Genomic DNA, 21118 nt, shown 5'->3' on the forward strand with positions numbered 1-21118 from the left:
AGGAGGAGGAGGAGGAGGAGGAGGAGGAGGAGGAGGAGGAAATATAACAAGCATGACCTGGGACTGGGACTATAACTCAGTCAGCAGATATTTGCCTAACATGCAAGAAATCCCAGGTTTTATTCTCAATATTCAAAACATTAAGTCAGGCATGATGGCACATGCCTGTTATCATAGCCATGGGGAAATCATCCTTGTCTATGAGTCAAGTTCAAGGTCAACCTGGTCTAGGTGGGGACCAAGAGACCTTGTCTCAAAAGTAAAATGTTTTAAAACAATGTCCATAGCTGTAATGGGTAGCAAGTTTGGTGTGTTTGGGTTTATCTTCAGTAGAATGCCATTTCTGTTGTCCACAGAGAACTGTCTGGGACCCAGATGTAGGTAGTGTGTGCTTTGCATACAGACTCAGATACCAGAACAATGAAGTTCTGGTGTGTACTTTATTCCCTTTACAGACAAAGCCCCTGAGAGGTGGGAGACTGTCATAGTTAGGGTTACTACTGCTATGATGAAACACCATGACCACAGCGACTCTTACAAAAAAAAGATTTTGATTGGGGCTGGCTTATATTCAGAGGGTTAGTCCATTCTTTTTATGGCAGAAGCATGTTGGTACACAGGCAGACATGATGCTAGAGAGGTGTCAAAGAGTTCTATATCTGGATCAGCAGGAAGAGAGAGAGAGAGAGAGAGAGAGAGAGAGAGAGAGAGAGAGAGAGAGAGAGAGAGAGAGAGAGAGAGAGACTTGACTGGCTTGAGCTTCTGAAACCCCAAAGCCCACCCCCCATGAAACACTTCCTTCTACAAGACCACACCTATCCAACAAGGCCACACTTCCCAATAATGCCATTCCCATGGGTCTATGGGGGCCATTTTCATTCAAACCACCACAGAGGCTAAGAAACCTGCCCAAGGAGGCTCCTGTGGGAAGATAGGGCACATGCATGGTGTAGGTATACCCTATATAAAGAAAAGACAATCTTGAAGAAAAGTAAATAAAATGAAAGAACAGAAAGAAGATGAAGGAAGGAGAAGGGAGGAGAGAAGAATGGAGGCAGGAAGAAAGGAGGGTAGGGAAAGAAAGGAGAGAAAAAGAACAGTGGGTAGCCCAGGAATTTTGGGGTCCTGAGGAATCCTCTCTTCAGGAACCTGAGGGTGGGCTCCTATACCCTGCCTTTCAGGTGTCTTTGGTCCCTGCTCCATTCCAGCTCTTCCCCTGAGAATGTCCTCTTCATGCATGTGTCACCTGGAGAGTCCCCCAGTGAGTAAGGATATAAGCTGGCAGCCTGAGCCTGCTATAACCCTAAACTCACACGGGCAAGAACAAGGAAAGCTTGTTGGTGGGGCCAGCCTGTGGGGTTGTTCATTTCTGACCATTGCACTTCTCAGGGAAACAGGAAATGTAAGAAAAAAAAAAGGAATGCTTGCTTCTTGGTACGGCATGTTCAGTTTAATTATTCTAAATTTGTTACCAGTAGTTTTCCAAGGCACACTAGAAGCTGCAATGGGGGCAAAATAGAGGTGGAATTATCAGAGCAGAGAGCCCATAAGCCACCCAGCAAATACTGCCTAGCTAGACCTTCCCTAATACCAGCCCTTGACCTGGGATAGGATAAGAATTAAGGAAGGTGAAACAAAGGTGTCTGCAGAGCTTCTTAGCCAGATCTGTACAGTCCTATTATAGGACCACCCTCTGATCGCCACCACAATCAGCAACAGACATAAACTCATTGCTTCTGAGGGAGCTCGATGTTAATGAATTTCCTACTGGAGAATGGGGAAACTGAGTCACAGATCTGGTTGTGACTCAACCAATAGCCTATAGCTCTAAAAGTAGAAACCAGACGCCTCCTGGCTCCAGAGTTCCTATTTCCACCATCTTACCCCATACTGCTCAGGTTCTATGCACACTAGACTTACCCTCACAGTCTGCAGGCTTCCATCCACCCACCGCAGAAAGTGCTTGGTAGAGGACAGCGTGAGAATCCAGGGGTGTCACTACCACAGGGTGGCTAGGGTGAGGGGCTCTGGTGGATCCAAGCTGCATTTTCTCCCTGGGTGATCTTTAGAACCATCTTCCACCTCTCTTTACCCCGTTTCTTTGTATATAAAATGAGAGTTTAAAAAGAGAAGCTATAACTGGAGAAATGGCTTAGTGATTAAGCTTGCTGCTCTTCCAGATCACTAGAGTTTGGGTCTCAGCATCCATATTCAGCAGGATCATAGCCACCTGTAATTCTAGATCCAGAGGATCCTACATCCATCATGTACCAGGCCTTGTGTGCTACTGTTATGGTGGCAAGCAAAATAGAGGTCTTCGTCCTCAGAACACCTATAGAGAAGTAGAGAAATGAGCTATAAAGAAACACACACACACACACACACACACACACACATACACACACACACACAAATAGTGAGAGGCTCTCCTGGTTAGCTTTTGGTTGCCATGATAAAACACTGACCAAAGCCAACTTGGAAGGGGACGGTAAGGATTTATTTGACTTACTGGTTACACTCCATCACTGAGGAAAGCTAAGGCAGGAACTTGGAGGTGGGGACTGAAGCAAGGCCATGGAGGAACATTGTTCATTAGCTAGCTCTTTGTAACCTACTTATCTTGCTTTCTTACACAGCCTAAGACTGCTCACCCTGGGGTGATATTTGCTTTGGGAGTCAGAGGCAGGAGCATCTCTGTGAATTAGTGACCTGTATGGTCTACATTCTGAGTTCCAGGATAGCCAAAGATTCTTAGAGAGATCCCGGGGACAGAAAAGGAAAATGCTCTCCACAGAACTAGAGAACTGGTTCATGGTCAAGAGCACTTCCAGAGGCTCAAGCACCCAGCTCCAGTAGATCCCAACTCTCTGTAATTCCACATCCAGGAATCTGGACACCTCTGGCCTCCACAGGCAGACACGCATACCTAAATTCTCTTTTAAAAAGTTAAAATACCTGCCACCCAGCGGGTACACTTACAGGCTAATCCGATGCGTGCATTTTCTTGGTTGTGGCCCCCTTTCCCCAAATGACTCTAGTTTGTGTCAAATTGACAAAAATTAACCGGCACAATGAATAATCATGCATTCATTTGGGGAAGTGGGAAGCCAAAGCAATGGGGAAGGCCCCTGGTTTGAGCTTCTTATACCAGCCCACTCTTGCAGAGCTCACCATACCCCACTAGAACTTATTAAAATGCCCTCCAATGACCTAAGCAACTCGAACTAGACCCTACCTCTTAAATGTCCTGTCTCCTCAGCACAAAGCCGGAGTCCAGGCTTCCTTCATGAACCCTTGGAGACATGCTCAGACTATAGCAATGGTTCAGTCAGGATCTGATTCTTTACATGCTTAAATCTTTATTACCAAGATTATAAGTGGAATGCCTTGGGTAGGAAGTTGCCCCACATGCCCACTATGTGGTTTTAGTTCCAGCTTCAGCCTCAGGATGGGGTTGGTTGAACAGTGACCTTGGCTCAGACTGCCAGACTCTGATCTTCCCAGGGGAACACCCTGCAAGAACACAGGGCTGCCCCACTTATTTTAGCTTCTTTGGGTACTTTTGAATGAGGCCTTATCAGGGTGGGGAATCTGTTTTCAAAGATGGATCTGCCCCCTCCAACAGGATGTCAGGCCTCTTGCCATGGGGCAGTGCTGAACTCTGGAGTGTCTGGGGCCATGGGACCGGGAAAAGGGTCCCTGAGAAACCATCCCCAAGGAAACTAAATAAAGCTATTGTTGCAAAGGGAAGAGAAAAAATAGCCCAGCTAACAAGATGTTTTCTGTCCTCTGTGACCTGTCTGTGTTTGAGGAGGAGCTGGGCTGTGGCAAAGGGGTGGAAATAGGAATGGCCTTTGGGGTCCATAGACACAGCATGGAAGAGGGGAACAGGGCAGAAGCGATGGGTAGCCATGGGGCCATGCAGCTGCTCTAACCTGTCTTAAGCTCAAGTGAATGGCTGGTTCTGTTTTCTTATCTATAAAGCCCAGGAAGGAAATGACGCTAAGGTACATTGCACAAGAGGTCCCTGGTCCTTCCTATTCCTGGCTCTGACATGACCCTTGGAAAACCATCAGTCTTAGTCTGGGAGGGAAGGGTGATGTCATGGGTGGACTCTTCACATGCAGATTCATGGCACCCACTTTGATTTCTGGAGATAAAACAACTGACTATAGAAACCTATCCAGTCTCTCCAAAGTCTGCCCATATTTCGCTGGAAAGCTCCGAGCCTGGCCTCTTGGAGATAAAATACTAGGTCAAAGGACATTTACACAGGAGTGTTCAGTGGAAATTTGTTTGCAGTAACAGGGAAGGAGGGGGAGAAGGAGATGGAGAGAAAGAACTACACACATATTTTTTCTTTCACAGGAAAGTAACTAGAGTAGTGCAGAATTGCGTGGAGCACGGTGCAGTTCTTGCAATGACTGGGTTAGGACTGTGTCTGTCACGATGGAAGAACTGTGCATGGTCTAATATGTAGAGCTACGCATGGGCCAAGGTGTAGCTCCGTGGCACATCAGGCCCTGGGTTCCATCCACAGCATTGCAAAAACTATTTTGGAAAAAGTAAATGTCAGCATCAACTATCCATGTGCAACAAGTGTGTAAACAGACACATGTGGTGTGCAAAGGGCAGAAACACACCAGGCAGACGAGAGCGGTCACCTGGGCTAGAGAAGGTATGGAGGGGTCAAGAGATGTCAAAAACATGTATGGCAAAGGCAGCAGGCCAGGCTGAGAAGATGGTCCGTGGGTGACATGCTTGCTGCACAAGCATGAGACTCAGATCCCCAGCCTTCATTCATATAGTGGGTGTAGCAGCATGGACCTGTAATCCCAGCCCTGGGAGATGGAGACCCGGTGAGCCCTGGGACTCTCCAGCCAGCACTGAGCCAATCAGTGAGGTTCAGGTTCAGTGAGAGACACTGTCTCAAAAAGTAACGTGAAGCGGGAGAAGGGAAGACATTTGACATTGAACTCTGACCTTTACAAGCACAAACATGAGTACTCACACATGTTCACAAAAATGCACCATACGCATACACACAAAAAGAAAAAGAAAACAGAGTCAGATACTAAGTGGAAAGGAATAGATGTAAAATTTCCAGATATTATTGCTATTATATATAATAATATAGTATATGTTATATTGTTATTATATAATTCCTAGATATTATTGTAGAATACCTAGGTTTTTAATTAGATATAGAGATGAGGGTGATAAATACAACACAAACATAGAGGTAGTTGAATGATACAGCTGCCAATAGTTCCCGTCTTGAGCTGGAGATGCAGCTCAATGGTAGAGCATTTGCCTCCCATGTACAAGGTCTTAGGATTAGTCCCCAGCACTGAGGAGGTGGCAGGGGGTGGGGGTGGGGTGGGAGGGATGAGACTCCTTGTCTTGAATTTCCATGATCATTTCAATGCTGTATCTTAATTTTAAGAGTGTCACTTAATGGGCTGGTGAGATGGCTCAGTGGGTAAGAGCACCTGACTGCTCTTCCGAAGGTCCGGAGGTCAAATTCCAGCAACCACATGGTAGCTCATAACCATCCATAACAAGATCTGACGCCCTCTTCTGGAGTGTCTGAAGACAGCTACAGTGTACTTACATATAATAAATAAAAGAGTGTCACTTAAAACAGAGACAGCTCTTAGCAGTGTCATAACTCCTTCTACCCCCCCCCCTCAGCTTGAAACCAACCAGGGGTTCCAATGATTATGGTGTGACATGGGGTTCCAATGATTATGGTGTGACATGGGAGAAGGGGCATACCTAGAAGTGTACCTATTAAAACACACTAGAGTATAGGGACTAGGGGCTGTGTAAAGCTACTCGCTGCTGTGCCACTCAGCTGTCTTTCAGACCTGTGAAAAAATGCAAAGATGCCTGACATAAACAGCCTAAGAAAGGAAGGACATTCTTTGGCTCACAGTTGCAGAGATTTTAGTCAATTTAGTGGTGAATGATGGGTCAGAACAACATGGCCTGAAGAGCATGTGACGGAGTGGATTCTTACCACATGGAGCAAGCTATGGCCTCTAAAGACACATCCCAGGACCCACTTCCCCTCACCAGGTCCCATCCATCTTCTATAGTTTCCACTGCCTTTAGGTAATATTGTTTCAAAGACTGAATCCATCAATAGGTTCATAAACCATTGCTTAGGTCATGGCCCTTGAGGTCTACCTGACTCTGAAAATGTCCTCACCTGCACGGCCTGCGCTTTACTGGTCCCTTTGGTGTCTCTCGGTCCATTCAAGCTTGTTATCAAAACTTACCATCACGATCAAGCCCTTGACATTGAAGTCACCCACGTGTCATCAGCTCTGACACGGTTCCTCCTGGCGTGATCATCTGATTCTCCTGGACTGGGATTTCAGTTTGTTCCTGCCAAGATTAGAAGGTTCCATGGGAGCGGAGCCTCTACTCTCTGTCTCCATCATCCAGTCTTCCTGAACCTCTCCCTCTTGCTCCCAGACTGAGAGCATCCTTCCCGTCCGTCTCTTCTACTTCAGACCTGTGATTTTGGTACTTTTAGCTAAGTAGTTTATATTCCTCATGTCTTCCTCTTGCCACACCCTTGCCTAACGGTCCTACAAATTGATTATCATCAACCCCTTTTGTAGATCAGAAAAATAATACCTACCCTAAAATCAACACAGAACCAATGGCATGCCATGCTCCCTCCTGGTCCCACCAGTGCTGCTTATGACCAGTATGAGCAGGGCAGAGGCAAGAGAACACCCATCTATCTCCCCTCCAGTTCTACCTTTAAATGAGATGGAAGCAAAGCCTCCAATCTTTCCATTGCTGAGTTTGTCTACAGTCGGCAGTGATGGCTTCTTGTGATGATTGTGCCAGGCAACAAAAGATCCCTAATGAAAATGCACTCAGTAGGTACCTCACACTACTCAGACTGATAAAATGCAAGTCTCCCAAGGCTGGAGAAGTCATAGGCCCTAAGCAAGAATATAATACAATCCTTTTGCTATATGAACATGATGTCAAAGTTCCTTCTAAATATTTACATTTATACCCATAGAGCTCCCAGCCTTGGTCAGAAAAGCATCTGTCTACATTGGGTGACAGCCAACGCAGGGACTCACAGTTGATCAAATGCTCAGAAAAAGAGTGGAGTGCTCAGTCCTAAATGTGGCAAGAATGTCACCCGCTCTAGGGCTCAGGGGACATTGCAGAAAGTGAGGTAGGAAGAATGTGAGAGCTGGGGAGGGGGAGCCGTGATAAAGCTATGACTGCCGCACCCCCATGACCTCACAAGGCTGGGCCAATCAGCATGCCAACATGGATGGGGGGGAGACCCCACCCCTCCCTGAGGAGCTGTAGGCAGTTAAAGGTTTGGGGTGGGAGAGTCATATTCCTCAGTGGTGAGCCTTGTTCACATAAATGCCTTCCCCTCCCCATGCTCTTGCAGGCAACTCTAATTTAAAGCAGTACAAATAAATAGATATGGAAGCAGGGAAAGGACTTGAGTGGAAGAAGGTGTTTGATGGGAGGGAAGAGGGTGAAAAAGTAGGAACTACAGAGTCAAAGTACACGTGTGTGTGTGTGTGTGTGTGTGTGTGTGTGTGTGTGTGTGTGTGTAAAAGTGTAAAAGAATATGTTCTTAAACCACCAAAACCGAAGCTTAAAGATGTACAGTGTTTGTTAGGAATTATATAATAGTAACATTAGGAACAAAGGCCGGAGAAGAATAAACACTGAATCCACACACTGGCTCCCTCTGGGGAGGGAGGGAACGGGTTCAAGGAAAGAATTACATCATGGCTTTCAAGTGCTTGGGCAGGGTTTTGTTTCATCAACTCAATGCCCTTTGCGGCTCTTAAAGTTGCTTTCAGATGTGAAGCCCACAATAACCACCAGGAACACTCTTGTCACTTAATATTAGGTGGAAAGAGTGGGGAACAAAATTGGATATGCACTGTGCTCTCAACTCCATAAAAACAAAACAAATAAAGTCACAACTATAAGGCCTTTTCTCTCTCTCTCACTCTAACAGGTGATAAGTCTGGGGTAACTGTTATTGCCCCTTTTTATACTTAACAGTTTATTAAAGTTTCCAAACACTTACAGTGAATGCATATTGCTTTTGGTATCAAAATCAAATACTACTTTTTTATTTAAAAGATAAATTGGTTCACCCTGGGGTTTGGGAATATGACGATATTTAGCCTGAATTAAGGGGGAAATATTCTAACTGAGCTTAGGGTTTACAGAATCCAACTTAAATTCTCAGCTGGTGAATTTTCTTATATGTAACATGTAATAATAATAATAATAATAATAATAATATAAATACATACTTTCCCAGATTTCTTCAAGGAACCATTGTAGGAATGTAATGAGATGATATATACCTTGCTTTTTTTTCTTTCCTTTTTTTTGACAAAATACTTGACATAATACTACATGATGGGGAAAGGGTTTATTTTGGCTTACAGTTTCAAATGGGTCAGTCCATCCTGGGGAAGGGGTACTGTAACAGCTCACATCATGGTGGAGAGGAAACAGAAGGGAACTCTGATGGGAAGGAACCAGAACAAGACCCCCACCCCCAAGACCACTTCCTCCACCTGAGACATTTTACCACCTCCCAGCTATGCCATCCTGCTTTGAATCCACCAAGAGCTTGATCCATTCATTAGGTCAAAGTCTCAAGGTCTAGTCAGCTCTGGGAATATACTGACAAATACACTCAGAAGTGTACTTCATTAATCTCCTAGGTGTTTATGGCCATTGGGAAAGATTGTGTAATAGACACTCAGAGGGAAGAGCTGAATTCCTCAGGGCCCCTCAAGGACAAGTGCATTGTTGGGAACAACCCAGGACAGCGTAATAGATCAATATCTGTAAAGTCTAAAGAAAAGGATGTGATGACTCCTGTTGAGAGACAGTCTGACTCTAAAGGAGGATACTAACATCACTGCTATGTATCAGGGCGAGATAAACTTTGACCTCCAGCAAACCAGAATAGATTCCTACAAATTGATCAAATACCCTTTGAACAACAGAAGAGTAACAAATCGAAGCTCAGGCGTCAACTCTGCTTTCCTCTCAAATTTTCCCTCTCAGCATTCTTTATTTATGTCAAAGGGAGAGACATACACCTCGAGAAAATGCTGCTGACTGTATAAACTGAAACATAGATTCTCTATTCAGCCTTGTGTTGTGATAAGAAATGTTTGAAAGACCAGGCAGATAAGGCCTGGAAAACAGCAGGATGCTTCAAAGAAGCCAACACCAGGAGGCTGTTTAACCCAGTGCCTGTGAGGTATAACTGATCAATGCTAGTAGCAAAAGTGGACAGGAATTCCTGCAGTGGGGAATGAGACTCTCCAGGAGCCTAGAGTATTATTGCAGAAAGGTGCTAGGAAAAACAAAGCACATATGTGGTGCACATACATACATGCAGACAAAGTACCCTTGCACATAAAATAATAAAATAGTTTTTTTTTTTTTTAGAAAGAATTCCTGCCATTTTCACGACCATCCCATTGTGTGAACTGGTATTATCATCCCCATTTTGCAGATGAGAAAAAAGGCATGGATCCATGCAATGCTTTCCCCACAGCTGCACTATGGCAAAGCCAAAATGTGAAATCAGTTGACTGGAACATCTCCATCTCTGCAGTCTTTCGGGCGCTCCCAGACAAGCTGATCCTGAGAGTTCAGATGTGCAAAGGCATATTGGAGTGATAGCAGAGTGACCTCCTACAGAGCATTCTGTGGGGATCCCGGACAGCATTCTATGAGTGAATCTTTTTACAGAGCAGATAGCTCAGAGCCTCTCTGTGGCAATACTCTGAGATTGCTAATAAGTGATTTCCTCTTGTATCTTTCAGCTCACAGCCCCGAACTTCCCTGTGGTGATCAAGCTGGGACATGCCCATGCTGGCATGGGAAAGGTATGAGAAGCACTTGAACACACACAATGGATACAACCACAGCTTCCCCGGAATATCAGTTAGCCCTGTGCCCTTGGCACAGTCCCCTGGAAAAGTGTCAGAAGGAATCCACAATCCTTCTTCTCTCCCAACTCATAGTCCTGTAAGCTTGCATGCATGCGCTGTCTCTCTAACTCCGCCTGAGCTCTGGACATCACCTTGAATTGATAGCTTACAGTTCTCTGTGATTATAGCTTAAGAGACAAGAAGAAATAACCATTTTCAATAATGATTCTTTTGTACCAAGTAGCTATTATCTTCTCCTGCCTTATTTGTCCCTGCATTGCCTGCAGCACAAAGGTGCAAACTTGGCTGCACAGCAGAGGCCTGGGGAATCAGTCAGCTTCCACCAGACTAAAGAGTATATTTTACACAGTCTCAGAGGACATCCAAGGAGGCTGGATTGGTTGGCCTCTCAGGTGCAAGTGTCAAAGCTCAACTCGGTTTGGAGAAAAACCCTGATCCGTTTGTCCAAGTCAAACGGCTAACGTCTCACTTTCTAGGACCACCTCTTATGGAAGATTGCTTGGGTTCCTGTACCTGTCTCCAGGGAGAGGGACAGAGGGATGGGTCAGCCCCAGTGAGGAGGAAAAGCCAATCCTAGACTTGAGGGCGGTGGGGAGTTATTGTAGTATACCTCTCAGGCCTCAGCAAGAGCGCTAAGGAAGGGGCAGGGGAGAGCCTTGTCTTCACCAGCTCAGACTGCTGTACCGTTCTGCCCTTCCTTCATGTCTGCCTGTCTTCTCCACCCACCAGGCTGCCTGATGCTCCCTTCCACTCTGTGTTCTTCCCATTCAGGTGGACAAGGAAAAAAATCAGAGGTTCAGGGTCAGGCAGGGCGGGTGGGGCACATTCTAAACCAGCCTCTTTAGGCTTCTTCACCCATTAGATTCTAATAACAGCCTTTAAAAATGAGTCTTTCTGTATGAACCAGCCTTCTGTCTCTGTGACAAAAATGAGTAAGAAAATCATCTTCTAGAAGGGTTGTCTGGCTGCCTGCCTGCCTCCCTATCTCTCTGTTTTGGGCTGTTTGGGCATGTTTTTGAATCATGGTCGTCTGGTCTTGTTTTAGGGCCTATGCTAGCACAGTTCGCCATGGCAGAGAGGGTAGAGAGGGTATGGTGAATCAAAACTGTGCATGCCGTGGCAGCTGAGAAGTGAGAAAAAGGAGAAATTAATAGAGTACCTAACAAGCCCCTCCCTTGGAAACCTGTAATGCTATGAATCCGTTGATGAGATCTGAGCCCCTCTGATCCAATCATCGGCCCCCAAACCTCTGCCTCTAAACTGCTACAATGGGGACCAAACCTTCATCTCTGGAGTAGGGCGAGTATTTAATACCTAAACCATAGTAAGTGCAGACTCCTTAGAATACACACAGGATAAAGATAAGAAGAACTTTTGCCTCTTTTCCCCTTACTATATTCTAGGGCCTGGGGTGGGCCCTGATGAACAGATTGGGGGGGAGGAGTTCCTCTCTAGAAACCTATTCTTTCTCCACTCCCTCCTCTACATCACAATCTGACTGTAACTTCCTCCTTTCCTCCTTCTCCTCCTCCTCCTCTTCTTCCTCCTCCTCCTCTTCTGCTTCCTCCTCCTCTTCATCCTCTTTCTCTTCTTCCTCCTCCATCTCCTCCTCCTTTTCCTCTTCTTCCTCCTCCTCCTCTTCTGCTTCCTCCTCCTCTTCATCCTCTTTCTCTTCTTCCTCCTCCATCTCCTCCTCCTTTTCCTCTTCTTCCTCCTCCTCCTCTTCTGCTTCCTCCTCCTCTTCATCCTCTTTCTCTTCTTCCTCCTCCATCTCCTCCTCCTTTTCCTCTTCTTCCTCCTCCTCTTTCTCTGGGCTGAAAGTGATTTCCCTGTGGTTCCCAATGGCCTTCATGCTAATTCAGTGGGCATTCTTCTGACCAGAACTGCTGTCTCTGCATCACTTAAGCTTTCTGGGAATCCCCTCTGTCCTAGAATTTTCCTCTAGTGGCCTCTGATTCACATTCTTCTCCCAGCTTTCTTCTTCAGTCTCACTGATTATACAGTCAGTCTCTTTCAAGGATAAACTCTCCTGTGCCGTCCATGACTATGGACTCCATATGCACACCGCTGTCTCTCACTAACTCCCTTGGCTTCAGCGGCTGCCCTCATCTCAACAGCCTCCTGAGTCATATTTCCTATACATGCAGTCACGTTCCTATCTCCAATTACCTCCTGTATTTTGCTCCCTTGTCTCCGTGGAAACGTTCCAAACAATGTCTGTTATCTCCCCATCTCCTCTTCATCTTCTTCCTTTCCTGAGACTTCCATGTCTGCAACAGAAGCCTGACATTCTGTTATTTCAAAACCGAAATCAAAGGGCAAGGGTATCTCAGGGGTGGAAGGCCTGGCCAGCACATTCCAGACCCCAGCTTATCTTCCATTTCCAGCACAGCAAAAATGCACAAACAGATCAGAGATGTAAGAGACATCTCTGCCTCCTCCACGTCCAAATGGTCACCAAGTTCTTGTCACTTGACCCTTGTTCCTCTACTTGCTCCTTTCCGTCTGTCCACTGTCACTGTCCTGGAGAGCTCTGGTAAAGTCAGAGGGCTCCCAAGGACTTGATTATAGCTTAAGATAATCCCAAGGAAATAATGAAATGCCTACAGACATGGATGCCATTCATAGATGAGAGGGAGGTCCCAAAAGCCAAGAAGTCAATCCCCAAAGCGAAAAGGTGACACAGACCAAAGTAAACACAGGGTTTCTAGAATGCTGGTATGGGTCAAAGAAGGAGTTTTCCCTTATCTTTGAAATTAGAAGACTTGCAAGGAATAGTCTGGGAAAGCTGACTGAGCAAATGACATCATGCTTGTGCTGAGAAGGTAAAGAACACAGCACATACCTCTTAGAGCCTCTGTGCCTTCCCTAAGAAGGAAAATGGGTAACTGGAGACTCCCAGGAAAAGCATGCCCTAAAGATAACTGGTGAGGAGGTATTAATGACCTTGATATTTTAAAAAATCCTGCTCAGGACCTAGTGGACTCAGTTATTGGTACTCCTGTGGTACACGCACATGTACTCCAGTGGTACACACACATGTACACATACATGTACTCCTGTGGTACATGCACATGTACTCCTGTGGTTCACACACATGTACTCCTGTGGTCCTCACACATGTACTCCTGTGGTCCACACACATGTACTCCTGTGGTCCACACACATGTACTCCTGTGGTTGGTTCACACACATGTACTCCTGTGGTTGGTACACACACATGCACTCCTGTGGTTGGTTCACACACATGTACTCCTGTAGTCCACACACATATACTCCTATGGTCCACACACATGTACTCCTGTGATACACACACATGTACTCCTGTGGTTGGTACACACACATGCACTCCTGTGGTTGGTACACACACATGTACTCCTGTGGTTGGTACACACACATGTTCTCCTGTGGTACACACGCAGACTAGTGCCTATTCCACACTGGGAGTGAAGATTAATGGGACCCAGTTCCTGTCCTCAAAAAATTGTAGAGACCATCTCCTATGTAAGTAAGGGTAAAGCCAGATGGGATGACACCTATAATCGTAGTACACAAGAGGCTAAGGTAATAAGGTCATGAGTTCAAAGTTTGCCTGAGTTGCTTAGCAAGACCCTATATTGAAAGCAAACAAATATACAATATTTGTAAATGGGACATGATGGAAGACGATGCAAAGAAAATGGAACCTAAAGGGAAGAACTTAATTCCACCTCGGACATGGAGTCTCCTATAACAGTGGAATCTCTCAAACAGGTAATAGCATAAAAGACTGCTGTTTTGCCCAATATGGACATACTTTGAGCAGGCTAGAACATGAAAGCACCAATTCAATAGATGGATTAATCCATTCATGAGGTCAGGGCTCTCGTGGCCCATTCGCCTCCCAAACCCCATGGGAAAAACCATCTGAATGAGCTGACTGCTTGATTTGGAAACGCTAATAGATAGTGGTCTATGCTGATAATGAGAATGAATATGCCAAGAAGAAGAAATCAAGCTGCCAAGAAGGTATGTGAAAGCTGTACAAGGTTGAGTATGCCTGGAGCGTGAAGGAAACCCATAAATCAGGGAGGGGGGAATAAAACAAGACAAGAGATGGACAAACTTCCTTACATTAAAACTAAGAAGAATGGGTACCATGAGATAAAGGATAAAGGAATCAAAAGCTAGTGAAACAGTGTAGTTTGATGGGAATGGGAGGATTCCTTAGACAAGCAGGGTGAAATGGTGGGTGTGCTGACTAGCTTGTTTTGTTCAGTTGTTGTTTGTTGTTGTTTTGTCAACTTGACACAAACTAAAGTCCTCTGAGATGAGGGAACCTTGAGTGCTTGCCTCTGTCAGATTGCCTGCAGACAAGCCCATGGAGGCATTTTCTTGATCATGATCCCTGTGGGCAGTGCCATCCCTAGGAAGGTGGTCCTGGCTGGTAGAAGAAAGCAAGCTGAGCAAGCCATGGGGAGAAATCCAGTAAGCAGCACCCCTCCATGGCCTCTGCCTCAGTTTCTGCTCTGATTTCCCTATGATGGTCTGTGATTGGAACACGTAAGCCAAAACAAAACAAAATAAAACCAAAAACCTTGGCTCCCTAAGTTCCTGTTGATCACGTGGTATTTATCACAGCAATAGAAAGAAAACCAGGACGGGGTGAGAGTGGGGCATGCCATGAGCTTTGCAGCAGCAATGCTAAATAAGCAGATGGGGACTTGCTTCCTAGAGGACTCTGAGCCACATCTGAAAATTGCTTTAGTTGTTAGAGTTAGGGTAGCAGGGAGGTCCTTCTGGAACCTACCAGGAGGAAGCCAGAGTGCTGGTCAACACCCCCAATATACAAGAAAGCCTCACGCAACAAAGAGCGCTACAGTCCCAAACACCACCCGTGTTAAATGGAAGGGAACATTGCATTTGGGTAAATTTCATTTTATTTCCTCCGTTGAGCATTTTACAAGACTGGAAACCAGACTATGCTCTGGGAATTGTAGAGTTCAACATCCAGTATATTGTACTATTTCAAAGTCCAGACAGGGCTCTGTATCAGTTGATCTGTGGCTGTGGGATCAACCAACAGACCCGAGATGAATAAAAAAAATTGTCTCTATACTTAAAATGACTATTTTTCTTGCCATATTCTCTAAAAGTATGATAAGTGGTGTGTATATGAATACAGAAGCTGTATACAGAAGGTGCAGCTATTATACCATCTTATATAAGGGACATGAGCATTCACAAACAGGTTTTTACAGTCTTTTTTTTTAAACACTTATGATTTATTAGAGATTCAATGTGAGTTTTTTCTGTCTTTTTGAATTATTTTATTTTTAATTAATTATTTTATTTATTTACATCCCAAATGTTGCCCCCACTTCAAGTTCCCCCCTCCAAGAGTTCTTCACCCCGTTCCCTCTCCCTTTCGACTCTAAGAGGGTGCAACCCCAGGGCATGTCCCTTCCCTGGAGCACCAAGTCACTCCAGGATTAGGCACATCCCGTGTTTACAGTGTTAAGTCTTCAACGTTTTCCTCTTTGGAAGCAGCACATTAAAGCAGCTTCGGATACTCATTTCGATCTAGATCCCACCGCTTGTGAGTGGTGACATTGTAGATAAGTTACCTTGCCCCCACCGTAACTCCTTCTTTTGTGAAGTGAAGATGATGATAGTGGTATCGGCGTCACATGCTGGTTGTAAGGAGTAAGAGCAATTTTGCACATGATATTCTAGTTCAGTGCCGGGACAAGTGGGCACTCAGTGGATATTAGCCGGCAGTAGAATGGTGGAAGCCTGAACCCACTCTGAGGACCCCAAACCCAACTGAAGTAAACAGGAGATGACTAAACATCATCAGCTGTCAAGAGAGTTCACTTGGCTGCAGACTCAGTATGAGTCAAACGAGTGTCAGGCTGCCAAATGCTTACCTCAGCAAATGACAAATATGCATAGATGAAAATGGGCTCAGCTGCATTACCCATTGTGAAAGTAAAATTTATAACCACCAGAGTAGCTAAAAATGAAAAGATTAATAACACTAAGTGTTGGCAAGGATACAGAACCTATTGCTTCTAAGCTGAAGACAGAAGAGTTCTTTTGGTGTATCTGGCTCTAACTGCATCACATACAACCCAAAGCAGCTGTCATAGTAGTTTTGATTATAACTTCCAAAACTCATGTATCTGTTAACAGTAGATAAAATTACAGTTTATTCATGCAAGCTAGAGGTTTCAGGAATACAAGGAAACTAAGCTACTTACTTGTACCGTATGAGTGAATCTCACAAACGTACTATTGAGGAAACTAAGCCAGATACTTAAGGATGCTGATTTTGATCATTTCATTCACATGAAATTGAAAGCCCCAAGGAAAACTATAGTTTTTTTAGGTTCCTAGAGTTAGCTAGGACATTTTTAGGTGATGAAAGATTTAGGATACCCAAGAAGGCAGATCTGGAGCTTAGATCTTCTCCAGCACTGCAAAACAAACAAGTTCGAGTAGAAGTTATCTTCAGGACTAGTGCTCACTGAGCTTAGGTTTAAGTGGGCAATGTTCTTCACCTGGTGGTCAAGAATGGCTACAGGGATGTTTGCTTTGGGTCTATTCACAGGATTGCCTGTTGTGTTGTGTGTCCTTTCCCATAGTTGTGTTAGATTTCAAAATAACGTAAGGTTTTAAGCCAGAACAGACTCTGAGGATAGAAGCCCTGGATCTGGGATATATCCAGACCAAAGGAAGAGGCTGCAGCTAGAAGCCTGTGTTCAGTTCTTGATTGTGCTCTAATTCCGGGAGTTCAAGGAAGACACTGACCTACCGGTGGGTGAAGAATAACTAACAAAGGGATGTGCTATCTAGTCCCGGAGGACCAGAGATGCTGTAAGCAGCATTCTCAAACATGGATGAGGAAGCTTAGACCTGTGGTTTCTACATTCATCTGGTGAGCAAGGCAGGGGGGAAAGTCAGGATCAGGCTTGTTGAAGGAGCAACTTTGTAGCAATAAGAACACCGGAGACTGTCCAGCTTCTGGAGAGGGATGTTCTTACCATTATACAGGCAGGGTCTTAGCTTCAGATCTCTGATCTCCTAAAATTGAGACAAATATGTCGGTGCAAAGAGTTTGCTATTTCTCACAGGTAACTTCTCACGAAGGCCTCATAGTTCCAAATATGAGGGCTCCGGCCTGTAATCCCCATCCTAGGGATGTTAAGGCAGGAGGATTGCTGTAAGTTAGAGGCTAACCTGAGCTACATAGTTTAGCCGACTACGTACATAGTTGGGCTATGTAGTGGGACATTTTCTCAAAACGAACAGAAGATGACACCTCTGGTAGATCCCCGTATGACGCTTCATTGATGAGTTTCTACAGTTTGGGTCAATGGAAAGGAATGGCGTAATGTATCGCCATCTGAAGGGATTTAGAACCACCATGGAAAATCCAGGTCCGGATGTATCTATGAGGGTGATTTCCAGAAAGGGTTGCCCCAAGAGAAGAGACTCCCCCTGAATGTGAGTAGCGCCGTACCTTAGGCTGGGGTTCCAGACTAGATAAACAGGAGGAAGCAAACTGAGGAGGGGAACCCATCTCTCTCTGCTCTCTTACTGGGAATGCACTGTGACCAGCGGCGCCAAGCTCCCCCACCATGACCTCCCACGCTGTGAATCAAAATAAGGTCTTCGGTGCTGACACAGATCATGTCAGACATTTTGCCACAGCAATGGGAAAACTATTACAACCATCACAGCCTTCAAGGTCAAGTTCAAGGCATCTCCTGGGGAGGCTGAGGCAGAGGGATGACCTGAGCCCAGGAATTAGAGGATAAGCTAGAGAATATAGTGACCTACTTTCAAACAAGAAACAATGAAAGAGTCAAGTCTAAGTCCCAGGTGCAGTGTGGGAAAAGCATGTAGAATATTTCACCAGGTCTCTGACCTGGGTCTGGACTCCCCATGCACTGACTGGTTATACTCACTTAGATCTCTACATCTCTAACACAGAAGCAATAAAGTCCCACCCGGGGTTATAGTGACACCACAATAAGTAACATCAATCCTGCTTAGAAAGGTGACGGGTAACGCTGGGATGTGATTACTGCAAGAGAGCTTCAGAGTCCATCTGCAAATATAAACCATTATTTTGACTAACTGCTTACCGAGCTAAAATAAGCAGGAGAACCCGAAGTCCTAACTCTTCCTGCTGCATAGCTACATACAGGGTGCTGTCCCTCTGAAGGAAGTATCAGGCAGTGAATGACAGAGCTGAAGCACTCTAGAGAGAGTCTGTCTGTTCGAGAGGACCAGGTGTCGGCCCCAGGTGCGGCGCCTCCAGCAGCCCCAGCATCTCACATACTCTGACTTGTCCCAGTTCACTGCTGTCATCAGTTCCAAGCAACCCGGAACCCAGAGCCCTTCCCTTAAGCTGACTCATGTAGCCAGCTTTCCCAGCTGTCTGCTCTTCAAGTGGGCGGTGGCGGCCCTAGACCTCCCTGCTGGAGAGGGAGAAGGAGATAAGTGAGTGGAGGAATAGGGCCCAGGGGAACAGTTAAGACATCATAAGATTCTCCTGACACTGGGACTCTGCCAGAAAGGAGAATCATCTGTGCCTTGTGATGAGCGGAAGCCTGTAGGGTGTGAGTAACGTGTCATGCAGGACCAAGGCCCGGCTTCTATGAATAAGGGTAATCCACTGTATATTTCTATCCATATGTATTTCACACATGAATGCACACACAACTTAGAGGCTCCTACCTTTGGATTTTAAAATACGACCCTCCTGAATACTCAGTGCCGGAGGGAACAGGCATTCTATGGCTCTGTTAACCTGTGCTGTATCATATTAAAGATAGAGTCCTCCAGATCGAGAGCTCACTCGCAAGAATTTAAGACTACGATCTTCCCTTCAGTTGTTTAATCATCCACTTGCACCTCCTTGGTTCATTGGAAAGAGCCTTGGCCTAGGTTCAAACCTTGCCCTTAGCTTGTCCTTGCAGCCTCTCCATCCCTGGAGTCTGCACTGCTCCTGTGTACCTGTCATTTAAACATAAATGTGGCATCCCTCTATGTGCATAGGCCTTGGTTTTACTTATCCATCACTTGAGGACCAGGAAGGCCAAGAACATCAAAAGAGCATGTGGCTATGGAGTTGGGAAGAAGATTGGAGAGACATGATTTCCAGTTCCAGGATCTCCTAGTTGTGAGCCCATTGCCTCTGCCATTTGCCATCACTGGAAACTTGAGAAAAATGTCTGAACTTCCTAGGACTTCAGTCTCACTGAGATAGCCCAGAGCAGATTTTGGAAGTGAGCTAAGGGTAGAGAACACATTAACAGTTTCCACACATGTGGCTATCTCTGTCCTAAAATGCATCATCTGAGCCTCTAAGTCTCCCTGGGCATTAGATCTAAGCCCTGATTCGCACAGGTCCCCTGGGAACATCTTACCAAGGTCACAGGTTAGCAGATCAGAGGCAGGGCACGGGAGAGATTGTATGATGGGCTTTCTGTGTAAACATGAAGACCTGAGTTCAGATTCCCCAGCATCCATGTAAAAACTAGGTGTGGTGGCTCCTGTCTGTAACTGTGATGTACTGGGAACAGAGACAAATGGATCCCAGGGACTCACGGGCCAGGCCAGGCTAGCCAAAACAACGAGCTCCAGATGGAGTAAGAGACCCTGTCTAAAAAAATAAGGAAAAGAGTGGTAGAGGGAGACATTTGACCTTGGCATCTAACCTCCACTCATGCACACACACACACACACACACACACACATACACACACACACACTCACACACGCACTCACAAAACAGGATCAGAATCAAGGTCATCGGGTCTTACAGTTTCCTCTTCTTGCTGCCTGGTAAGGAGGTATTATTGCCCCTGGTGTTTCACAGAGCCCACTCTGGACACGGTGAGTATAGTCATTGACCCATGCTCAAGCTCATGTCCTCCACTGGTACACCTACAGACCAGTGCCTATTCTGCACTAGGGTGAGAGAATCAATACAACCTAATCCCTACCCTCAAAAAATTGTAGAGCTCATCTCCTGTGTAAGTAAGGGTAAAGCCAGGGTGATGGCACTGTAATCCCAGTATACAGGAGGCTAAGGTAGGAGGGTCATGAGTTCAAGGCTAGCCTGAGCTTTTCAATGAGACAGTATCTCAACAGTAAATAAATTTATAATACTTGGATATGGAGCATGATGAAAGACTGTGCAAAGAGTATGGAACTTAAAGGATAAACCGTAATCCCACCGAGGATGTGGGGTCTGTTAACACGGTGGAATCTCTAAAGCAGGGTATAGCTGAAAGTGCTGTTTTATACAGTATGGAAATGCTTTGAGCAGGGCACAGCATGATTGTGACAGTTCCATCGATAGTTTAGTTCATTTGTCATCTGAGAGACCACAAGGAGCACCCTGATGGAATCAGGTCTTCCCAAAATAAGGGAAAGAGTCAGTCTCAGTGGAGCGTAGATATTTAAGAGATTTCACAAGCCCCACTTGGGAGCATGCAGTACCTTTGAGAGGAGCCCTGACCTTTCATGGAAGAATGGCAATCGTTTTCTGGTCTACTGACCCCCTGCCAGGCCAAGATTCATCTCAAGAGAATGAAGAATAGACCAGTGCCTGCCAAGCCTAGGTTTCAAAAGAGTATGTTCCCTACCACCTTCAGGCCTTATGTGTCATGGACATAGAGACCCATGAACAGCCTATAGGAGGAGTAAGAATAAACTGCCAGAAGCCGGGTGTGGTGGCACACGCCTTTAATCCCAGAACTTGGGAGGCAGAGGCAGGTGAATTTCTGAGTTCGAGGCCAGCCTGATCTACAGAATGAGTTCCAGGACAGCCAGGACTATACAGAGAAACCCTGTCTCAAAAAACAAAAAGTCAAACAAACAAACAAACACAAAGAATAAACTGCCAGTTCTTGCGGATGTTGATGCACAGAGACACTCAGGGAATGCATCATCTCTTTAAAAACAAAACCTGTCTTGGAGCAGTTTAGATTTCTGTTTCTTTTCTGCTTTCCTGGCAGTATTTGCCAGCCCATCCTGACACTGTGTGTAACAAAAGCCCACAGAGAAGAAGGAAGACCAACACATGGATACTTCATTCCTCCCCCAAAATAGGGAATAAAATATCC

General features: G+C 45.5%; 1 protein-coding gene across 1 annotated transcript in view; it reads left to right on the forward strand.

The window, feature by feature from the left end:
• The window catches only part of Syn3 (synapsin III), a 430935-nt gene that overhangs the window by 345213 nt on the left and 64604 nt on the right, over window positions 1–21118 (forward strand). Inside the window, exon 7 of the mRNA XM_021204345.2 lies at window positions 9867–9929. Coding sequence (XP_021060004.1) covers window positions 9867–9929 — 63 coding nt within the window. The remainder of the gene's footprint in view (window positions 1–9866; window positions 9930–21118) is intronic.

This window comes from Mus pahari, chromosome 9 (genome assembly GCF_900095145.1).
Source record: "Mus pahari chromosome 9, PAHARI_EIJ_v1.1, whole genome shotgun sequence".
NCBI lineage: Eukaryota > Metazoa > Chordata > Mammalia > Rodentia > Muridae > Mus > Mus pahari.